The following is a 22,507-nucleotide window of genomic DNA, read 5'->3' as shown; positions in this document are numbered from 1 at the left end:
TCAATTTTTCCGATTGTCAAGCATCTTGGTACCTTGTAAGAGGAGGCCAGGGAATTGATGCTTTGCTAGTCAACGTCACTTAAAAATAAATATTTATTGCTTAATTCAAAATGTATTCTCTGTCAATATTAAGAAGCACGCAGACAAAATATTATGATTACACGGGTTTGAATTTTTCTTGAAGAAATTTACTAATTAAATTGGAACAAAACCACGATCAGAATATAATTTATGTAATATTATACAGACCCATATTGCACTATTATACCATGACCCTAAACGTATCAATACTGTATGCTGAATGACTAAATTGGAGTGGTATAATGTTATTTGTAATGCTAAATATGTTAATCTTTCAAAGAAGTTAACATCAACCTAAATCATCGACAAAATAATGGAAACATACATATTCCTTGCTCCCAATGACAAGTTTATTGTACCCTGCAATAAAGTTTGTCTCGTGAGGGTATTCATCAGGACTGGTCATGTTTATCTTACTAGGTGTGTATTTGTGTTATTATCAGTCCCCTCTTGGATGCTTCTAGGCAGCACTTTTTAATAGTGACAGGTAAACCTAAATTGTACTGTGGTAATTGAATTACCAATGTCTACCAAGTTCACATGGCATGTTTACCAAATATATTTTTGTAGATTACTTGGTTATGCCATTTTTAGATTGAAGCATTGTCTTTTTTAAGGTTGCAACATTTCTTTGGGATCAATCAGTCCCCTTTAATTAGTGTAATTTTTATTACTTTATTGAACGTGTTGCTCTTTCCTAACCTTTCTTGTGACTGAAAAGTCAGTACAATAATGTTTATACATTTTTATTGTCAATATTTAGGCTTTACACAGCCAGCTGAAATGAGAAGTTGGCTTGCATTTCAGAAGGAAATGGCAGCGCAATCTTGATCTATTTGTCAGTATCTCTAGAACAGAGCTGGTGACAAGTTTACTACTCGGAAGTGCTGAAATTGTTTTCATATTAAACACTCTGATGAGAGGTCATTGAGTAATGTGGGTTAGGACTGTATTGAAAACAAATGAGCGAGACCGTGTCTAATTTCAGTGAGATGTCATTTTATTTACTGTAAAACACCTCCACAATGTCTCTGCTGTGCTGCTGATGTATTTCATTCAGAGTGCTCTGTTTTAGTGTAATCGCTGTCACATGGGGAACAGTCCATCTCAGGCTGGGGAGCAGGTGATCGATGCGGTTTTAGCTGCCGTTCTACTCAAGGTTTCACAGCCGTTAGAGCTGCAGCTATGTCCTGCTTGAGAAAGGAAAGGCAAAGGAATTTCACCATGTGGTTTTCCTTAATGTGGAAGGTTTTCTGTCCTTATCGGCTCTGGTTTAGTGCAGATGTTTGCTTTATTTTAGGTCACAGTTTTAGCAAAATCTCTAATTCAGAATTTTCTTACTGGATATTATGCTAAGGGTATAGGAAGAAAATACAGTACACTTGGGCATTATGTTGAATTTGTGCTAAGTTTACTATTAATTATATATAAATATAAGCAGTGCAATGTCGTATTAGGCCTTTCCTGTAACCTGCTATGATTATGAAATAATATGGCAATTAAGGACATTAGTTGATATAATAGCAGTAAATACTCAAATATAGGGTGAGGTGATAATCTTAATCAGTTGACTTTAGTTAAATTTCTTTTACTTAGTAAAATAGGATTTAATAGTATTGACTAGATATAAGCCAAATTTAGTTGGATTTTGTCTCAAATATCTAGTTGTTGACTCACAGTAAAAATCTCTAGGATTTGACTATAAAATGGGATATATTTGATTTATTTTCTTGTGTTGATTACTGTAAAGGATTCGGTAATTCAAGCACTATGGATTGCAAATAATAGGTTTTATGAGCACTCTTACATTCGAGAGTTCTGAAAATTAGCATGCGATTTCACCACTGAGAGTGGCCCCTTGGGCCGGCAGCAAGTGATCACCTGACTGAAACCATAACAAATGCATGACCATTCTTTGTTGATTGTGGTATCGCTATGTCCGTTTACATAAAAGTCTGCATTTTAAACAAAATTCACATTACATTTGGCGGATGTGCTTTTGTTGTGTGTGTCCTTGGTTAACTTCCTGTGCACTGTGGGCTTTTAACAATGGTGAGAAGTGGGCATGGCAAAGATTCCAGTTTTGCTTTTCTCTCAGCCTATTCTTTGACAAAAACTCTGTCTGATCGTCCTGCATAAATAGTGAGTTAGGTTAGGAACTGAAGAAATGCACACTAGTCCATTGCTGGAGAGCTGGCCTGTTTATTTTTTGTTTTGTCAGCGTGTTTTGTTGCAGTCACCTCTGAAGCCACCTCATGGGCATTATACTCATTCTGTTAATCTTTATTGTTTGCTTTAATGATGTTCGTCTTGTATAACGGTTCGAGGTTGCAAATGGTTGGATCACTTTCATTCATTCTCTTACGTGGACAAATGTCTTTTGACCTAATAATGACAGCATTGTCACATTCCTGAGCTGTTCAGGGAATGCATGACGCAGCAATGATGTGTATATTATACATTTCAGGCATTATCCAGGGTGACTTGCAACTAACAATACCCTAGGATATTTACAGAAGCAATTTAGTTTGCTTGTCAAAGGTATAATGGCAGTGACCACCTGGGAATGAAACTTACAACCTTGGCTACACTTTCGCCCATTTTGCTGCACTACCGCAACCATGAACCAGTTATAAAGAACTATTATTACAATTTTGAAATGCCTATTTGATTGTTGTATAGACGTGTGGTTGTGTCCATCCTGAATGACTCAAAATTCAAATTCTTTTCAATGAATTTGTAGTATGTGGAGTTTGACCACCAAGTTGAAATAACAGCCGTAAATTAAGCTACTTTCTTGATTTAAAGGGAATTCATGCTAACTATGCTTCAGACTAGGTGCTGTAGGTCCCAACTTAGCATTATAGTTGCTGTGAGCCTGAATTTAATATTCCATTGTGACGTCTAGGCTATGTTTAAAATAACTAATACAGAAAGGTGAGAATATTTAGACTCAGAGCTTTGAAAATGCAGAAGCAGAACAAAGCTGGCTTAAGATGGGAAAAATAGGATATTCAGTCAAGGTGAATTGAATGGTTATAGATTACTTAGATGTTAACACTGCCCCATTAAAACAGTCACCATAGTTACCACAGTTACCATCATACCTATGTTCGCTTACTTAGCATACAGTTTTTTATTGTTTCTTGTATGTGCTGCATGTGTACAGGAATAATTTTTGTGTTCAAATGAAAAACTAAAGTGAGAGTAAGCCTTCTTTAAAAGCTGGACAGGCTATAAACAAACTGACAGTTATTTTCTCGTCAATAGCACCAGCTCTCCTTGATGGGGAAACTGCTCTGAAAATGTAGTTAACTAAGCTGCTGGAAGTAGTTAAGTTACAGCGCAGCTACAAGTAAGAGAGAAGTAGTAAACTAAATTAAATTTGCTTTTAAAAGGTAGTTCATTACCTTTAAGCTACTTCATGAAAAAACATAAATTAGGTCACCTATGGGCCTTGAGTCCAAAAGGAAGAACAATACCTGCGTCTTTGTGCACAGTGTTGGTGCAGCGTTGAGCATAATGTGATGGGAAGCTGGCTTATGTAGCAGTACACAGATTTGTCTTATGTGAGCTAGCTGTCTCTGATGTTCGATATGCATGTAGACAAATGCTAGCTATGATAGAACAATAGCTTGACAGCTAATGTTGGCTTTCTTCAAAATCCAGACTGATGCTGACTCTTGTTTTCTCACAACTTTTGCCATTCAGCTTTTGAAAAGGATAGCAGGGTTTCTTGGGTCTTGTGCTGGTTGGGATTAGCTGGCTCTCTGGTAGAACTGTACACTTCCCAACAAAGTCAGCAATTTCTTCACAGTAGCTCTAATGGTACTTTTCCATTGCACAAAACAGTTCCAGAACCATCCATACTCGGAACTATTGAGAATCTCAGTAGTTCCTGGGATGTGTTCTGGTTTCTGTTTCCGTCAAACCTTGAGAACGGTGGCAAAGAGAATTTGAGAGAAAGTGACAAAAAATTACTTGTTTTACATTGTCTAACCTTCCCTTAATAAATGGTATTGTCCTAAATCTCTGGTATTGGTAGTTTCATTTGATAGGGTTGTCCAAAATTCAATTATTTCTGCCATAAACTAGGCTAATTTGCGGCTACCGGGTATTTAAATATGGTGGCTTAAGGACCAGAGAGTACTGCTGAGGGTAAAGAATCCAGGGCAATTGATTTTACTGGGCCTCACTTTCATGGCAAGTGGCCGGAGAGCGCAGACCATTCTACATGCCAGCTGGAGATATTTGCTTGGCCCTGTATGCTTATTCTTAAATTTTTTAAAGTTTAAATTAATTTTAAAAAACTGATCTTGCTTCCACAGTTTCACTTGGGGAAAAATGTAGCTTTGTAGTTAAAGGAACACGGCAGGATTTTTAGCCTTACCGTGGTCCTGTTTTTACAATCAAAGAGGACTCCTCTATTCTCAATCCCGCCCAGTCACCTCTGTTTTTGTATCTGTTTTTATACCTTTTTTATTTTTTCCAGTATCTTTGTTTTTCAAAATCTGTTGCCATTGAGGAAAATCAGTTCCAAAGTTGTCTGGTTTTTTAATGAGCTCTGTTGGCTTGTTGTTTCGCTTCTCTGTACTTGTGCTTCCTCACCTCCATTGCAGTATCTTGCTAGCTACAAACACTCTGCTGAAACCTGATCTTACCTCACAGGCTCTGTAGCCACACCCGTTTCTCAGAAGAAATGATACAGGCCTGAAGAGCATGCATTTGGTAAATGTTTCTGCAGACAGAGATTGCCAGTGCATCATAGATATGACTGAGAACGATTATTATATTTTCACGGTAAAAATTCAGAATAGTAGGCTATGCTTTTTAGCAAGCAGCTCCAATACATGTAGGCTAATTCTGCTACTCCCCTATACTGCCAGCACCACGGTTTTCAGTAAAAAAATAATTATTTTTTATAGCAATATAGGAATTGCTTCCATGATTAGATAACTTTTTGTGCATAAACACATGGGTGTGAGCTCCCGTAATTAGACTAATTGAAGACATGCCACACTGCATAACAATGAAACATTGATAGCGTATTTGAAAACTTTCTCCATTAAACAATGCCTTGAAGGTTTGAAGGCTACGGTCACACCTAGTTGTTTTATCTTTTTGTTTTCTCTCTTATTCTGCTGTAGAACAAATATCCCAACCTGTTTAATGTTAAACAATATAGCTTTATGGCACTGAGCTTGCTAATATGGTCACTTTCGGTCTAGAGGTACTCTCAAAGTTCTGTAGGATAGTTTATGTGTAGTAAAAATACCATTTGCAAGTCTTTGTGTAGAATTTGCCATTGTGAATTTCTGACCTGTAATTCTTTTTAAATCTGCTTCAGGTTTAGTGCTGTTATTTTCTGCACCCCCCCCATGTTGAACTGGTACTTGATTCAGAATATTTGAGTTGAGTGTATCACTGATTTCCAGGGATGCCTCTCAAAGGTTTAAGCTTCATGTAGTCTATGCTCAGGGAAGGGTAACAGGCCAGACAGTGTTGGGTGCTGCTGCTGCTGCTGGCACCAGGAGAGGAAATGCTTACTGACGTGTTACCTGTGTATTGTGGTGGGAAAACGGTTATCCCCTGTGTTCAAGATGAACACACACGTACAAGCCTGCCCTGACGTCTCCACCCAACCGCAGGTGTCAGTGTTTTTACAGCTCGATGAAAGGTTTTCCACCTTGTTTTTTTTAACCATCCTCTGTAGATCAGTTTTTCAGGCAGTGGCAGCCCAACATTACTTCCTTGCTGGCACGGTTGAATGTGTCATCGGCCGGCTGTGCTGAAGACTGGGCACACCCTACCCCTGCGCTAGCACATCAGCGAAGTATGCAGCAGAGAAGCACGGGACTGCAGGCCCTTGTCTAGTGACCTGGGAACCAATTGAATAATCTGCTAGGCTTGCCGAGTCATAATATGAACCCATGACTGAGCTGAGGCCAGCAAATGCGTTACTGACCGAGGACATGATTCTTTACACACGTTTGCATATGCATGGAATCTATATGTGGTTAAGGCTGGGCCTTGCCGCACATATTGGCTACATGCTTGCTGATAGCTCATTGCTACTGGGCGCTAGGAACATTCACTGAGTGTTTTGAAACGTGAAATAGATGAATTATTTGTGTACTTATAGCAGAAACTAGGGAGACTGAAGGTGGTTATGCAACACTGATGGTGACTAATTTGGGCTGTCGCCTGTGACATCACATTGCCTTGGATAATAAAAATATCTTACTGAGCTGTTCTATCTTCTTGGTTACTATTACTACAGCTTTTTGGTATTTTTCAGCCATTGTAAGCCTTCTGTTGTCCACAATGCTTTGTACAAAATGCTTGGCAAGAGGTGAGCAGCCTAGCCTAGGCAGAAAAGACTTTTTGAGTGAATACCGATCTCTTCCAAGTGTGGAAGCTAAGTCACCTATCAAACACGACTGTGTTGCAGAGCTTTTAATGGCTGCAGTTGTGACAGAGTCCAGTGACAGTACGTGACCATATCTCACCATGTAGGTCTTTTGATTCCTTCATAAAGTTTGCTGATTTTTATAACACCAAAATGAATGAACAGTCACCTGGGCAATCAAAGGGTTTTGGGGAAACTGATTTAATATAGTCAGTTTTAGTTCTTGTGTTGCAGCCCGTATGGAACGCACATGACACTGGTTATGAAGTGCTGATAACAGTCATTTTGCATTGGTGATGTCTCTTGCAGAGTGTGGAGGCACAGAAGGCTTGCTGTCTCCTGGCAACGCTGTTTTCTCTGTGATCGCTGATCACCGTGTGACCAGGTTGAAGATGAACGCTTGTTAAATGTGCAGTTTATATGTGTCGTTTGTTCGTGGGAACTGTTTTCCACAAAAAAACTGTTAGGAGTGTAACTTGTGCTATTGAGTTGTGTATTGATAAGGGCCTATCATTTTTGATGTTTTAAGTGGAGATTTAAGTGGGAATTAGTTATAAAATGGGTTTGTCCACTGCGTAAGCTTGTGAGGAACTGTGTGAGAGGTCTGGGCTGTGTGCGTTCTGTCCTTCCTGCAAACCACTGATTTCTCTCTGCCCCTCACTCGCATTGAATGACATAAACCAAAATTCAAAACCAAATCCTTATCTGGCCAGCATGGTTTGTTTTCTCATGTTTGCTGGGTGCTTGTTCCTCTATGGCTATCACATTGGGCACCATGGGCTTAACAGCATCAGTTTTTCAGAACAGTTGTTGCTTTCTGATGGCTTCAAGGGGTAGCCAAATAAAACGAGAGGAGGTTCTACCATTAGTTCTATAAAAAAATATTTTTTCACTTAATTTTTTTATGCTTCATAATTTGGCCTTTTGTCATTACAAACAAGACTGTAGATTCAACTTTAGAATTTTTGGCTTTTGGCTTCTTTGCCATGAGTAGTTTCACATCTTATTTGTTTCTCAAATATTTTAGTTTCATGTGGCATGCCGAGCCAAGACGCTGTTAGCGTTGTCATTATGATGAGTGCACACCAGGCCATTCGCTAAATTAAATGTGGGAGAAGCACATGATACTGCACAGCAGTACAAACTGCTTACTATATACGGGGCGTGAACAGTCTCAGGCAAACAAGTTTCCCAGTGTTGGCTTCAGCTGGGCCCATGAATATTCAAACTAAATCATGTGGTTTGAAAGTGTCATTGGCAGTTGACAATCATTCTTGTCATAAAATTCAGTCATTTTTATATCAATTGTGCAATGAACATCAATTATTATGATAACCTCTTTTTCAGTGTAATTTTTTACCTTTGTGGCTTGCATTACCTTGTGCTGTCTTCATTGCACTGTATCAGATGCCTCTTTCTCATGGCTCCTGGCTCTCACGCCAGGCTGGGGTTTGAGGGCAGTAGTGAAATGGGCTGGTGGGCGCTTTGTTGAGTTGGGCCTAGATGGTATAGCTAGCGGCAGGAGGCTGGGCTCTCACGGGGCTGTTGGTGAGGGTAGGCAGGGGGCTGTAGATTAGTTGAAATGATTTGAGTTGATGTTCTGATGTAGTCTCATTTGTTAATCATCATCTGTGGCGTTTACCCAGCCTCAGGGCTGGTTATCTCATTTGTGATTACCAAAGTGACCGGTTACCCAAAACTGTTTAACCATTGTATTCCATTGAGTACATGGACTAACCTGGGCTGAACTGTTTGACAAATTGCAAGAATTTCAATAATTTTTTCACACTCCTCACCTGGACCAATCTTTCCATAAACGCGCAGTCCTGAATTTGTCACTTGTTTGTGTTTGCTTCTGGAAAGTGTGGTCTTTTTCTCCCAGTTGACGCCCATTTTGGGAAAGGAAAATCTGAGGAAATGTTCTAATTTGAGCAGAAGACCAATAAGCAGGAATGCGCTGAGAGCTGTGCTGCCTTTAAAGCACTTTATCTCACATCATCATCCAACCGTGTGATTCATTGTATCTCTGCATAACACGTTATGGCAAATTTAGCTCTTGCTGCACCTCGGCAGGGCTCAGCACAAATATAAATTGACCTACATACAGTTTATCAGAAGAGAAAATGCTTATTCTGTTTACAGCTGCTTAGCCAAACACGAAGTACAGACGTGACTGTGGGAGCTGCTCAGAATGAAAACCTGCAGACTCCATTGCTAACATGGTGCCTTAAAGAATCTGCTTTCTGTATTTATTATTATCTCCGCCAGGCGAGAGCCTGGAGGGGATTATGCGTTTGGTCTCGTGTGTTTGTGTGTGTGTTTGTGTAACTGTCCGCAGCTAATCTCGCATACTACTGGGCCGATCAGCCTAATACTTGTTGTGCATGCTGGCAGCAGGCCAAGGACCTGAATTCTCGAATATTTTATTCTCGAATATAATCGGTCAACGACAAGTATTTTATTTGAATTAATTTCCATCATTGTCCATTGAAATACATTGAGTTCTAACTCCTCACTCCTCCTAACCGGCCGGTAGGGGCCGCAAGTGATCAACAACTGCTTCCGTTTGGAATGAAAGACCAGCGATGTAAAATGTCCATTTCAACGTTAAAATGCCAACAAAATAATCCGCCAACTAACGGCGTACGTTAATGTTTGAATCTGTGGCAATTATTTTGTTGCCATTTTCATGTTGAAATTGATATTTTACATCGCTGGACTTTAGGAATTGTTCCCGTCCAGTTTGTTCATGTCCAGATTTGAAACGAAAGTGCCAGACTATAACGTCAACGTTCTAACACCGTGGTTGATGTGAATGACATTAGCTAACATGTCACCACCTTTAGCGTTACTTCACAGAATCGGCGTTTTTGGGATTTTCAGTGGCACATGGTAAAAACTTGTAATATTGTATTTGTCTGGTTGCATTGATTGTGTAGCCGCTATTGTTGCATCAGCAAAGCTAACACGCCTGGTGGAGATCTGCACTCTACTGACTGCACTCTTCTAGTTTTATTTATGAAGTGGGCTTAAGTGTATGAATGCCAGCATTGTACAAACCCTAACTGATCTGAGCTAAGCAACCAGTTACTAATAATAATAATAATAATAATAATATGTATTGCAATTACGTAATCCACAGTGCAGGTAGTGCAGAGAAGAACATGTTGCATTCAGGCATATTTGTATTACAGTTTAGCCTCAAGTATAGCCAAGTTTTCAATTGTCATTACTGAAACCTTATTTTCATTGAGACATTGTGCTCCATGCGCCAATGATAAAGAGCCCTTGTGGCCGCTAACATGGTTTTGAAGATGCCTGATGTTTAATATTTTTTATAACTTTTATCCCTATTTTTCACTCTGTCCATGGATACAGTGGTTCAGCATCCAGTGAGTCCAGAACCAGTATCATGGTAAATCCAGTCAGTTGTTGAAATGAACTTGTGAGCCTTCAAGAGAAAATTTGGAAAGCTATTGTGTTTTACTAAATCTCTGTTGTGTTTTCTACCAAGCCTTTTCTCCGTTGTCAGTCCATTTGTAGAAAACATGCTATTTTAACAGCCTATGTTGGATGTTTTTGTTAAAACCATTATGTATCTAGTTGTTGTGAAGTTCAGGAACACAAATTATAAAAACAGAAATATAATTTCTCAGTGTTACTGAAAAAGTGCTATTGCAAAACCTGTAGCACCAGAATGTCCTGTACTGTACGTAGATGGAAAGCCTTAAGGAGGCCCGTGGGGAAAATTGCCTGGGATAACTTGCTTCAGTGTAGTTGAGGTCACAGTACTTTAGTACCAGGAATAGTCAAATTGGCTTTAGCTGTTTTATAGTCATACCTGAAAAGTAGCAGTTAACCGTCTGTTCCTCATTCGGCTTATGCTGGATTTGTCGAAAAAACAGTCATTTGAAGTATGAAGGAGGAAAAAATGGAAGTGATTGTGTCTGATAATCATCATGATAAAGTGATAGAAACTAGCTACATTTTTTTAATGCGCAACATTTTGGGTATTATTTTGCAGGAAATACGCTCAAATAAATGAACAAATTGATTAAATGAACACTGTGGCAGAAGTGATTTGTTCTGTGGAGTTTCCCTGGATGCAGCGGGAGTGAATGGTGTTAGTGAGCTTAGCGCATTACCATTAGCGTGCTCAGTGCTCCACAGGCTGGCTGTCTAATGCAGGGGAACCCCCTCTGTCTGACAGTAAGAATTCATTAGCGCGTCGCCTAGCGGGAAGGGCTACAGCACTGATATGCGCCAGGTTTTTTTAGCTGGGGTGATGAATCTCTGTGGCTGACCAGCCCTGTACTGTTCTGAATGAGCCAATCAGCACGTGTGCATATCGCACAGGCCTGTGACCCTTCCGTTCATACAGACGGGAGAGGACAGGAGGGCGAGGCCGTATTGACAATGTGTGAAATGCTCTCAGTCTGCAGGGTTTTACTTCGGTGACTCTGTTTTTGTGCCATAACTGAATTTTTGAGGAATAGTCGAGGAATAGTCTGTTTAAACTGGCCGGCAGAGATGTGAAATGGTACAATCACAGGTGGAGGCTTCGCGGCCCTCGGCTATGGAGATGTTTTGTCCGTCCACAAACGCTGCGACACTGCTAGAGTGCTGGCAGAGATAAGGTCAGAGATTTTACAAGATCAGTGTGGAAGAGGCTGCCCTGTGTTCTGCTGCTGATGGCATTCGATTAGGCCCAGCCACTCAGTCTGTGTTAGCCATTCAGCGGCCTTATCTCAGGCTTCACGCGTTACAATGACAAATGCAGTGTGTTGTGTGACAACGTTTAGTAAAAATGAGCCTGTGGAGATAGCTGTTAACCGGGTGTTGTGTGTCCTGGCAGGGGAGACGGCGGGTGTGGTGTACCTCTCTCTGGCTGTGTCAGTGTCTGCACTGGTCGCCTTGGTGGTTCTCTTGGTCAACTGCATTACCTGCTGCAAAGAGCGCGAGATCAACTTCAAGGTGAGAATCAACAATGTAACCCTTGCTTTCATCAGTTTTATGAAAACATGCTTTTGATTCTGCAGTAACTTGCATGAGTTTTTGTTAGTATTCCACAAATTCGATGCCCCACCGCTCACAGGCAAAAAGTCTTACATATGAAACATATGAATAAAAACATATGAAACTAATTTATGAAACTAATTGCTTTATTCAATATAATGGCATAAGCTACTACTACTGTTGTGTGGAAGTACTGTGTATGACCTTTAAACAAATATATATTCTTCCATCGTACTTTGTGGGCCTACTGTTGCAAGGTTTGACTAATGCACACTTGCCAAACTATCAAACTGAAAATATTGTGGGAGTATTGTTACATTTGAATCTATATTGCATATTTTTTTGGCATGCCAAATGTTTTTAGTTGATTGGTAATTGTTTACTGTTGATTATTTTGGCATTAAGCCAAAGGCATCCATTGCTATTAGCTTAAGATGCTGGATCGGTGAGGGGTTTAGCCTAAGTGTTATTGAATTTTTGAATTTGGTGGTTGAATGTTACTTATCTTTCAGGAGTTTGAAGACAACTTTGATGATGAGCTGGACTTCACCCCGCCCGCTGAAGACACCCCATCCATGCAGTCCCCTGCAGAGGTCTACACTCTGGCTGTGCCCCCCCTGGCCCTTCCTGCCCCCCCAATACTACAGCCACCCAGGATTTCAGGTGAGCATACAGCCACACTGTCTGAAGTCATGCTCCATTGGGTATTTTAGAGTATGACTGAAAACCATTATATGTAGATAATTCCTCATTATTCAGTGTGGAGCCTTGTGATAATTGTCTGTTGGCCAGTCATGTGTGTAGGTATAATCATAAGCCAAAGCCTGCCATTGGAAATATAGGAGAGTAATATATAGAAGAAAAGAGGTTTAGTTTTCTTGCAAATCAAGCTAGCTTGTAGAAGTTTGACCAAACCTTTACCAACCAAGCTTTGAGAGGTTACGTACTCATTGCTGTACAAATGTAGAGTGAATAGGTGGTTTGCACACTGATGATCATCCGTGAAGAAACACAAATGAGCTGGAATCACTGATGGGGAGTAGGGAAAGTGCATAGTAAAAATGGTATATAAAAACACCCCACAAGCACCCATCACTATGTTTCTATTCGTTTTTTTGTAGTCCAGTGGACACATTCTCTCTTTGTGTTTCTTTCTTGTGGGTGTAGTGTGCTGGCTGGTGGCCATATGAATGATAAACTGTGTGCATTGAGTTTGGCCAGATGTTTGATTCTTCCGTTTGCAGCATCTTTTTGCGTCCGTGTGCTTCCTTGCGGGGATGTGAAATCCTTCAGCGGGCGCCTTTGGCGCACTTTCCCTGTAAACATCCTGTTTTGCCTGGCTGTCACTTTTGGGGTTTCCTGTCTGTGGCACTGTAGCTCACAATCACTAGGCAATAGTTACATCGGAAGGCCCAGTCAGTGACCTCAGTTAGTGAAGTCTCCTTTAAATGAACTCATTTGGAGAAGTAGCCTTGTCTTTTTTTCCCCAAATAGTAGGTTGATCACAATACGAAATAAATCCTGTAAGTTCCTAAGGTCTGTCGCTCAATCACCCCTCCAAAATTGAAAGCAGTTTTTGTTAATATCTTGTGTGCAACGCAACTGAATGCTCAGAAATTTTCTCACATTTAAGACCAGTAGTTTCTGTTGGACCATGAATGTAAAGATTGGATTTACTTCAATGAAACACCTTGAAATTATACTTTTTCTGTATAAAAGTTAAGCAAGTCATGTGTTACAGTAACACACATTACCAAGGAAGTCTAGTGATATTTTCCCCCTTTCTCTACAGTGCTGTTTTTTTCATATCGGAGTAAAAAACTCTGCTCGATGCAGTAGGCTTGTTATGATTTATCTTCCATGTAAAATTGACGACAAAATATTGAATATATCCGAAACGAGGAATTTGAAAAAAGCTGAAACCGTTTTTTGTTACCCTTCATGGTAACCAAATTATGAATGGATTCACCAGTTCATAGCTAATGGTGAAGTAAATTGTTAATTCTGTTTGACTGTGATTACATCAGTCTGTTGGGCTTGTACTATGCTATTGCTGTTTGTGCGCTTGTAGCCAATGTTATGCAGTAAAATGTACAATATTCGACTTGTAGAGCTGAAACAGTTTCTGACTGTTCAGTTCTGTGACTATGATCACAAAGGGTCATTAAAATAGCATTTAAAGCTTCTCACATTGCTTTATTAAGTGGAATTATATTGATATGGCAATCTTACAACAAAAAGTAAAAAGTACAACGTTATTGTCAACTTGTGCCTGTGTTGCACTGGAAGTGGAGTGGTGATTGTGCTACTGATCTATCTTAAAGTGTGCCTTCACTTTAAGATACCGTATAAATGCCAGTATAAGCAGTGGCTGGGGAACCCCGAGAACATTGTGCTCAACTGCAGTCTTGATTTTAGCAGAAACCATATGATGCTATAACAGATTTGTCAGTGTTATGTACCCTGTCCTGTGGTTGTTCAGGCTGGGCTCTATTACCATTCCATCAGATAGCCAGCCACACGTTGGCCAGTGAGTCACCTTGGCGGTAAGTTGAGACGCAGTGCAGGTTATCGGGCTCAGAAGGCTTCGGTAAAGGGGATTTGATATGTAGATGTGCCTGTCTCCTGTGGTTGAGCTGAACTCGGGAAACCTGTGACCTAGCCTGTTTAGTTGAATATTCAAAGGGATTTGCTGTACTGAGACAAAATCCTTGCATTCTTAGTGATGGATATTAATGGCCTGTTACGTGTATAGTGCAAAGTTCAGTTTCCCGTACATGGAATTGGCAAAGCCGCCTGTCTCTCTTTTTCATGTACTTGGTGGTGATATTCAAGGAGAGGTAGCAGAACGCCAGTGATCAGCCTCCACTCTTACATTCTATGGAAGTAGCTTTCAGTCATTTTTCAAGAAGAGTGATTGGGGATTAACCTTGACATTCTTTATGTCAGTCTTCATTTGCAGTTACTAAAATATAATTAATGTGCAGTTACTATATCTGTCAGCTTCAACAGTAAGTACGTACACAGGAAATCCACCACAGGTGTGACGTAAATTTGCTTCCTTCCAGCAACAGAATCTCACTGTGCTTACATGACAGTGAGAGCAGGGGAGTCATACTGTGCTAAAGTTGTTTGTGTTTGTGACTGTCAGTTGTGATGCTCTGCTGTGTGCACTGTGAGTCTCTGTGTCCAGGCCTCTTCACACTTAACTGAGTCTCTGTGCTTGGCCCTCACAGAGGGATCCACTGCTTCACAGGTGGCCCGCCACAGCCTCAGCTACATCCAGGAAGTGGGAAATGGCTGGTTTGGCAAGGTACGCGTTTCCTGTCCGGCTCTGAGCTCTGCTTGGGTTTGGCACCACCTTACTGATATCATACTCATATCCTCAAAACAAAATAATAACAGAATGTTGGTTTGCCATATAATTTAGAATATGAGTTTGGAATGTCTTATGATAAATTTTACATGTATATCATATCAATAATGTGACATGACTACTGGATAAATCTTTAGCTTATTTTTTCCCATGAAATACAGCTGTCTCTCTGCGTTTTTTCATAGTGAACACAGAAATGAAGTGCATTCAGAGAAAACATTGTGTACGCTTTAATTCTAACTGCAGTACAGTTATTTTTAAACCCTGCCTGCGTGCAGTGGACATGCAGCGTGAGCTAATCCCGTCTCCCTCTTTCACGTGCTTCTCCTTGCTGTATGTTCTGTAGCGTAAATTAACTTGCAGTAAGACATTCTATGACTGAAAATGAAGCACTGCGGTTAGTGTGTTTTTCTTTGCATCGTAAGATTGCCTTCTTTAACAGCCGCAGTAGTCTGGTCCTTGGCAAAGACCAGAGATCCCTGGGAAGAGTGACGCTGTAGTACCTTTTCGCTTTTTTTCCGTACATAAAAAGAAATGGCTGAAATGTGAGGTCCTGCAGACGCGCGTAGCGTGGCGCTGGTGCGTTTGCTGGAGTGCCCGGGCCCGCTGCCCGGCGCTGCACACGTGCCCGCCCGCAGAGAGCCGCGGTGACGGGGGCCCCGCTTCCTGCGCCTCTTTCCTCAGGATGGAGGCCCTCGCATGCCTGGCTCCTCTCTGCGCTGTGGCCCCGGGGCCCGAGGAATGACAAAAACATCCTCCCCGGCCGCCTGGGCCCGTGGCCTTGTGGCCTTCCACGCTCCGGGCCTTGTTTGCAGGAAAGCCAGGCTTCCTGTGTGATGGAGTGCTGGGGAGGGGAGGCGGGGGCGGAGGCTGGCCTTATAAGAGACACACGCTGTCCCTGCCTCCTGTTTTTTTTAATGCTCTTTTCCACCCCCATGGCAGGTCCTGCTTGGTGAGGTCTACACGGACCCGGGCGCGGCCAGGGTGGTGGTGAAGGAGCTCAAGTCCAACGCCAGCGCCAAGGAGCAGAATGACTTCCTTCAGCAGGGGGACCCATACCGGTGAGTGGCCGAAAAGGCACGCCTACAGCCCGCTCGTATTGCTGGGTAAACACTCCTTCTGCCGGCCGGGGGAGGTGAGAACTCGTTCAGCTGAAAAATGCACATTCACCGTTATCTCCATTAGTTTACATTAAATCAGTATTTGCTGAAAACAACACGTCAGGGCAAATAAGCCGTCTGTGCTTGTGTATCATTGATGTGCTAGTTTTACCCTCTGTAAGGCTGTAATGCACTTTAAGCATTAGAATGTGCATACTGCCAAAATGGTAAATACTTTCTGTTTACTTAAACACTCGCAGCGTTGAGTCATTTGTGACTTAGCGGAGCGTGATTGTAAATCAGTGGACACAGTTTTCCCAGCCTCAGCAGAGCTGTGTAGCCCAGGGCTCCTGCTCAATAGCAGCCTTCAACCCCAGGCCCAGGGCAGTGTCCTGTTAAACGTGTGACTCACCCACACCGGCCCTCTTTAACCCCAGCGCCGCCGCTGCTTTTACAGGGTTCTGCAGCACCCCAACATCCTGCTGTGTCTGGGCCAGTGCGTGGAGGTCATCCCCTTCCTGCTGGTCTTTGAGCATTGTGAACTGGTGAGTGTCCCGCTGAACCAAACACCCCCCCCCCCCCCCGATGTTATCGGACACAATCTTCCCCTGTTCATTGTAAATACACATAGTCATGGAAAAGACATTACAGTGTGTGTGCAGAGCATTGAGGAGGCTGTACTGAAAGGGTTTTGACTGGCTGGGAGCGCTGCATTAGACTGATTTCTGTGCTCTGAGTGTAATGAGAGTCCTGGGGATGCAGTGCTTGGTAGCTTTTATAGCTGCGTAAGTGCGTGCGGCAGGCAGGAAGTGATGGTAAGTTTCGCGTCTCCCACCAAAGGCCGTGCGGGCTCTTTGTTTTAATGAACACACACTGTAATTAGTCCTTTGTCTATTTTTGGTGGGCTGGCCTGTCCTTGCCGGGGCCTGGAGCTGCATAGCTGGTCCAGCTGGGAGCTCTCAGATTCTCCCGTGCCCCGGCTGGGTGGCGGGCTCCTCTTACCTCCCTGTGGCCGTGTTGCCGTGCGGGTGCTTTCTGTCTCCGGGCCGGTGACCTGGTGAAAGGTGCGTTTAAACAACAGCAACTGGCTTCCCTGCCCGCTGCACAAAAGGAATCCGTTTCCCCGCTCAAGGGCTCGGGTGGTTTTGAGCAGGGGAACCACCTTCTCTTGCATATCTCCAGAAAATGTTTTCTCTCCATTTCCCCTTGGATCACTTACACTGGAGTCTATTTCTGGCTGGCAGACTGTGACGCAGATGGAGGCGCTATGCTCTGATTCAGGTTGAGATAGACTCCATTTTCTGTGTGTGTGTGTGTGTGTGTGTGTGTTTGTTTGTTTGTTTGTTTTGTGCGAGCGAATGTGTGCGTGCGTGTGTCCGTCTGTCAGGGAAGCCAGTTGCTGTTGTTGTTGGAGGAAACCTTAAACCAATCAGTGATTCAGAGTGGACTGTGTACTTGGTTTGTGTACTGCTGGGAACAAGCTCAAGCTGAGCTAGTGCATGCTGTTCTACTTACTTCATTACCAACAGGGGCAAACAAACAAATAAATAAACAAATAAATATATACGGTGCAAAACAGGGCACCAAATGACCCGTCGGGTGTGATATTTGGCCAAGTCTGGAGAGACCAATGGCAGAGTCCTACAGGCTGGGCTCCATGGCGATGACCTCACTGGGCTGCAGGCGTTGCGTCATGCGTTGCGTGGGCTGGCTATCGCTAGCACACTTTCCCCCAAGCTGGACATCTCACCACGTGGGTTTGATTTCTCTCCCCCCCCCCCCCCCCCCCCATCGGCAGGTGCTTTAATGGGTTACTGCGGGTGAGAGGCGGAGCAGCGGACGTTTTTTTATGTGTCATGGCGGGGTCCAGAAGGAGCTCCTGCTGGGTAAGAGTGGTGAAGTGGGCAGAGCGGCGGGCTCAGCTGCTGGGGCTGCACTGAGCAGGACATCCAGCCCTGGAGACTGGATGTTCCACCGCTTTCACTAATTCTTAGCTGAGTCTGTCCTTAGGCCTGAGCAATTAGGTCATTGGAGCTGAAAGAAATGTCGTGTTACTAAGCCTGAATCCTGTGTGTATTATAGCTGAGCTATGGACATTGTAGCACATTACCAATCGAGGCTTTAGAGCCTTAAATGACATGTATGGTTATCTTGCATCAAACCGTGGCAAGTGGATATCTGAGTAACATCTTGTTAAATAATTGATGTTGCGTAATGAATATTCATGCATTTACAAAATTTCCATATTTAAATTTCCTGTCAATGAAGACCAGGTGACTCATCAAATGGAAATGTAATAGCATCAAAGCGTTTACCTCATTGGCGTGAATCTCAGTGAACTTTCTGATGACTGAATGTCAGTGACTGCGGGTAAGCCCAAGTTTGGTTTCAGCACTGCGGATCAAATTTGCATGAGCACACCAGACACCCCGATTTTGCATGAGCACACCAGACACCCCGATTCCCTTGTGTCCCCCGTGTTTAAGCGGTAACCCCTGGCAACCCTGTATCGCTGCGGTTGGAAATGAAAACCGCTGCCCCGTGCAACCGGAGCAGAGCCGGGAATGGAGTGAGTGACAGGTCGCCTTCGGGGCTGTCCCAGGCCCATAGATGGGATAGCGGCCAGAGCCGGAGCCGCAGGGCGGGGCTCCCAGACGCCACGCCCATCCCCCCCCCCCTACCCCCCCCCCCCCCCCCCCAGCCGTTTCACACGGTTTTATAAGACTTCAGTCAAAAAAAGCCTGTCCTGCTTTTCAGGAGGACGGTCTCTGTGCCCTCCTTCATCTGATAGTTGTGCTGTGGTTGCACAAACTATTTTTATTTGCCTGTGAGTGAGCCTGGGTGAAATTCTTTCTTTTGGCTGGGCCAGACCCCCCCACCCCCGAGGCCAGGGCACCAGGAGGTCTGCGTGGCTGTTCTGCTTTGGCTGGGGGGGGGGGTCGGGTGATACGTCACTCTCCTGGCACTCCTTCAAGCTTGCGTGTGTGCTGCTTGGCATGTGCGGGGCATTTATTTGGCTTGTGTATTTCATGGTGCTCAGCTTGAGATTTTGCCTTAATTTCACCATGTGCCGTGATATTGACGCCTTGATTTGATTTGATCTGTTAGTTTATTCAAAATGAAAATACCATTTTATTTATAGTACAATCACAAGGCATTATTACATCATTGCGCCATCATATAATTTGCTCATTTTTACCGGTCTGTCTCTATGTCCCATGATTCTGTGTGGCGGAACAGCCAGACTGCGGTGATGGCTTGCGTTCATGTCAGCCATCTTCAGAATGAATCCCTCTGGACACAAAGCTGCAGCATCTGATGTGCCCAGAATGGAATGTGAATTAGAAATGGAGATTATATAACCCATCATGAAATGGCCTGCCTGAAGTCAAACAGCTCAGTAAAGCACACAAAGCCGTTTGTAAACATAGCGGGTCGATCGCCGGGCTGTCGCTTTCTTTGGTAAAGCTGCTTACACACATCATGCACCAGTTACACAGCTGGGGCCGCGCTGGAACCATCCAGTGAAAGCACTTTAGCCGCGAGCACCCGCAGGGAGGTCCTCCCCTTAGGCCTCCGCTAACCCACTGTATTATCATTTCAGCCACTGGCCAAGCGCACTCAGACATTCTCGGCCATTTTTGTCATTTGCATTCTGAAGTGTTAAATGTTAAAAGAAGACGGTGGTCAGGTAATTGCAGTCTGTGAATATAGTCTCAGCCCTTTGAGAAGACTCCGGCACCAGAAGCAAGCAGAGAGTTGAATTGCCTCGGTAATGTGCTTCTGCCTTCCCGAGGCCACTGGGGTGGGGGTGCTTGTTTGAGAGAGGAAGGAAAGGGTCTCTGTTTTACGGGTATGAAATTTAGCATATAGTAATAAACACACAGACTACAACAGAAAACAGCAGAACACTGAGCTTCCCACCAGGAGCAGAGATTGAAGGTTTTAGCATGCAGATTACTGCGCTTGTTTACAAAGTGCAAAGTAAAAAAAAAAAAAAAAAAATTGTCAATTTTTTCAAACAGTTTTTGTCCTTTCGCTTTCCAGTTTGGAATTGCCGGTCTCCAGTCTGGACTGCGTTACCCACGAGCGCAGTGCTGCTGGAGAGCTGGTGGGGGGAGAGGTGCGTCTCAGTGACAGGCAAGGGCCTGTGGACACCTGGTGTGGCGTGTGGGAGAGCTAACGCTGCGGTAACTGGAGCCAAGTCCCTGCTGGCTAATCATACAGCCCAGGGTTAGACTTGGCTGGGCTGTTTAGGTCCATCGGAAATGCTTTTACTGACAGCCACTTAGATTTGAATGAGATACAACATTTTTCAGACGACTCGCTAATGCAAAAAATGCTATCACGTGTGAGGTTCTTCACTTATGGTAATAAGCAACTGAATAATTTTACGTAGATGGGGTGGGGGCACAGAAGGCTAGTTTACTCAGTGTGGGAAAGACATGGGGTTGTTATCGATTCAACTGTCAGGATGTAGAAATTTGTTCCAGAAACCACAAAAAGGCACACCATATTCTTGGGTGAAATTAAGGCAGACACACATTATAAAATTAGAAAATGCCCATTATTTATAGGAGGAGGAATCTCAAAGACAAGAAATTAGACTAATTTTAGGTCTGGAAGTCATGACTAATGTAGAGACTTGAGACACTTTTGTCTCTCTAAATAAAGGTTTGGGGCTGTGAAGTGTTTCATAGTTTTTTTTATTTAGCCTTTATTCATTCTCATTCTTTCTCAGTAATACAGGCTGTGGAAAATTTGCGGTCGTTTCTAAATTTGGCCAGATTGCTGCTGTTCTTTGGAGTAGAGCTCCTACAGGGATAAGCGTTTGTCCACCTCACGCTCCCGCTGTAGAGCTGGAGGCAGACTGGCCTGTTACGGTATTATTGTCCTGTTATTGCATGATCTGCATGCAGGGCTAGCAGGGAGAATCTCGTTGCGTCACGCCCACAGCTCTCCTGCAGGAGGGCCAGCGGCGGTAATGCTAGCGGGCCGAGCCGGCGCGGGTCTGGAATATACATCTAAATGCTAATGGAGAGCCGCTCATGAGCATCGCTAAGCAGGCCTGACTCCAGCTTTGGAAACGGCGTATTTGATGTCCGGGGCAGCTGTGGATGAAGGGGCAGTTCACATCCTGGGATTTGCGATTTTGTTTCTGGTTTAATGTGTTTTTGATTGGCCCAGGCAATTTTTGTTTGCCATGAAAGATATTTTGAATATTTAGAGACATTTCTGATGACCTGCCAGCTTTATTATGGGCGTTCAAGGGTTTGTGCTCTGAACCAATAAAATGCACTTTGAGTAACTTGAAAGTAGCTTGTACATTGCCGTTATGTTTCCAGAGGCTGTACATATGAATTAAATTTTTTAGCTTTCATTGACAATGATTAAAATAAATATAACTTTTATATTGTGCCAGTGCCAGTGCCGCTTTCCTTGAATGCACTGGTTTCTGGTTGCATGTGCCACTGGAAATAGTTCCACCCAAAAATAATAGAGACATAATTTTTGGAAGAGTAATGTATGTATGTACAACCTCTGGAGGCAGAGTGTTACTGAACAAGCTAACCTGGTGTCACTTGGAGTTGTTCTGAAGTGAATTGTCTTGCTTTAGACCACAAAACTGAAATGACCCTATACCTGCCATCAGCAGATCGTCAAAAGCTGGCAGATAGGCGCACAACCAACATTTACCAAGCAGACACTAAAGCAGAAATAATGTCATGCAGAAGCATAGCGAGTGAACTGTCCCTTTAAAGACTGACCTGGGGAGTGCGCTGAGGCTGGCCAGGGGAGAAAGCGCTACGCTGGGCTGACTGTGACTGCGCTGAGGCTGGCCAGGGGAGAAAGCGCTACGCTGGGCTGACTGTGACTGCGCTGAGGCTGGCCAGGGGAGAAAGCGCTACGCTGGGCTGACTGTGACTGCGCTGAGGCTGGCCAGGGGAGAAAGCGCTACGCTGGGCTGACTGTGACTGCGCTGAGGCTGGCCAGGGGAGAAAGCGCTACGCTGGGCTGACTGTGACTGCGCTGAGGCTGGCCAGGGGAGAAAGCGCTACGCTGGGCTGACTGTGACTGCGCTGAGGCTGGCCAGGGGAGAAAGCGCTACGCAGGGCTGACTGTGACTGCGCTGAGGCTGGCCAGGGGAGAAAGCGCTACGCTGGGCTGACTGTGACTGCGCTGAGGCTGGCCAGGGGAGAAAGCGCTACGCTGGGCTGACTGTGACTGCGCTGAGGCTGGCCAGGGGAGAAAGCGCTACGCTGGGCTGACTGTGACTGCGCTGAGGCTGACCAGGGGAGAAAGCGCTACGCTGGGCTGACTGTGACTGCGCTGAGGCTGGCCAGGGGAGAACGCGCTACGCTGGGCTGACTGTGACTGCGCTGAGGCTGACCAGGGGAGAAAGCGCTACGCTGGGCTGACTGTGACTGCGCTGAGGCTGGCCAGGGGAGAAAGCGCTACGCTGGGCTGACTGTGACTGCGCTGAGGCTGACCAGGGGAGAAAGCGCTACGCTGGGCTGACTGTGA

At 43.9% G+C, this 22,507-nt stretch overlaps 1 protein-coding gene across 1 annotated transcript in view; it reads left to right on the top strand.

Annotated features, from left to right (window-relative positions):
* LOC118220676 (serine/threonine-protein kinase LMTK2-like) overlaps window positions 1-22,507 on the top strand; it is a 45,143-nt gene that overhangs the window by 969 nt on the left and 21,667 nt on the right. The window contains exons 2-6 of the mRNA XM_035404740.1: window positions 11,346-11,464; window positions 12,019-12,169; window positions 14,743-14,819; window positions 15,825-15,943; window positions 16,440-16,527. Coding sequence (XP_035260631.1) covers window positions 11,346-11,464; window positions 12,019-12,169; window positions 14,743-14,819; window positions 15,825-15,943; window positions 16,440-16,527 — 554 coding nt within the window. The remainder of the gene's footprint in view (window positions 1-11,345; window positions 11,465-12,018; window positions 12,170-14,742; window positions 14,820-15,824; window positions 15,944-16,439; window positions 16,528-22,507) is intronic.

Source organism: Anguilla anguilla, chromosome 2 (assembly GCF_013347855.1).
Source record: "Anguilla anguilla isolate fAngAng1 chromosome 2, fAngAng1.pri, whole genome shotgun sequence".
Taxonomy (NCBI): domain Eukaryota; kingdom Metazoa; phylum Chordata; class Actinopteri; order Anguilliformes; family Anguillidae; genus Anguilla; species Anguilla anguilla.
Note: the sequence above shows the minus strand (reverse complement) of the source record. Positions and strands in the feature narration are given on the sequence as shown.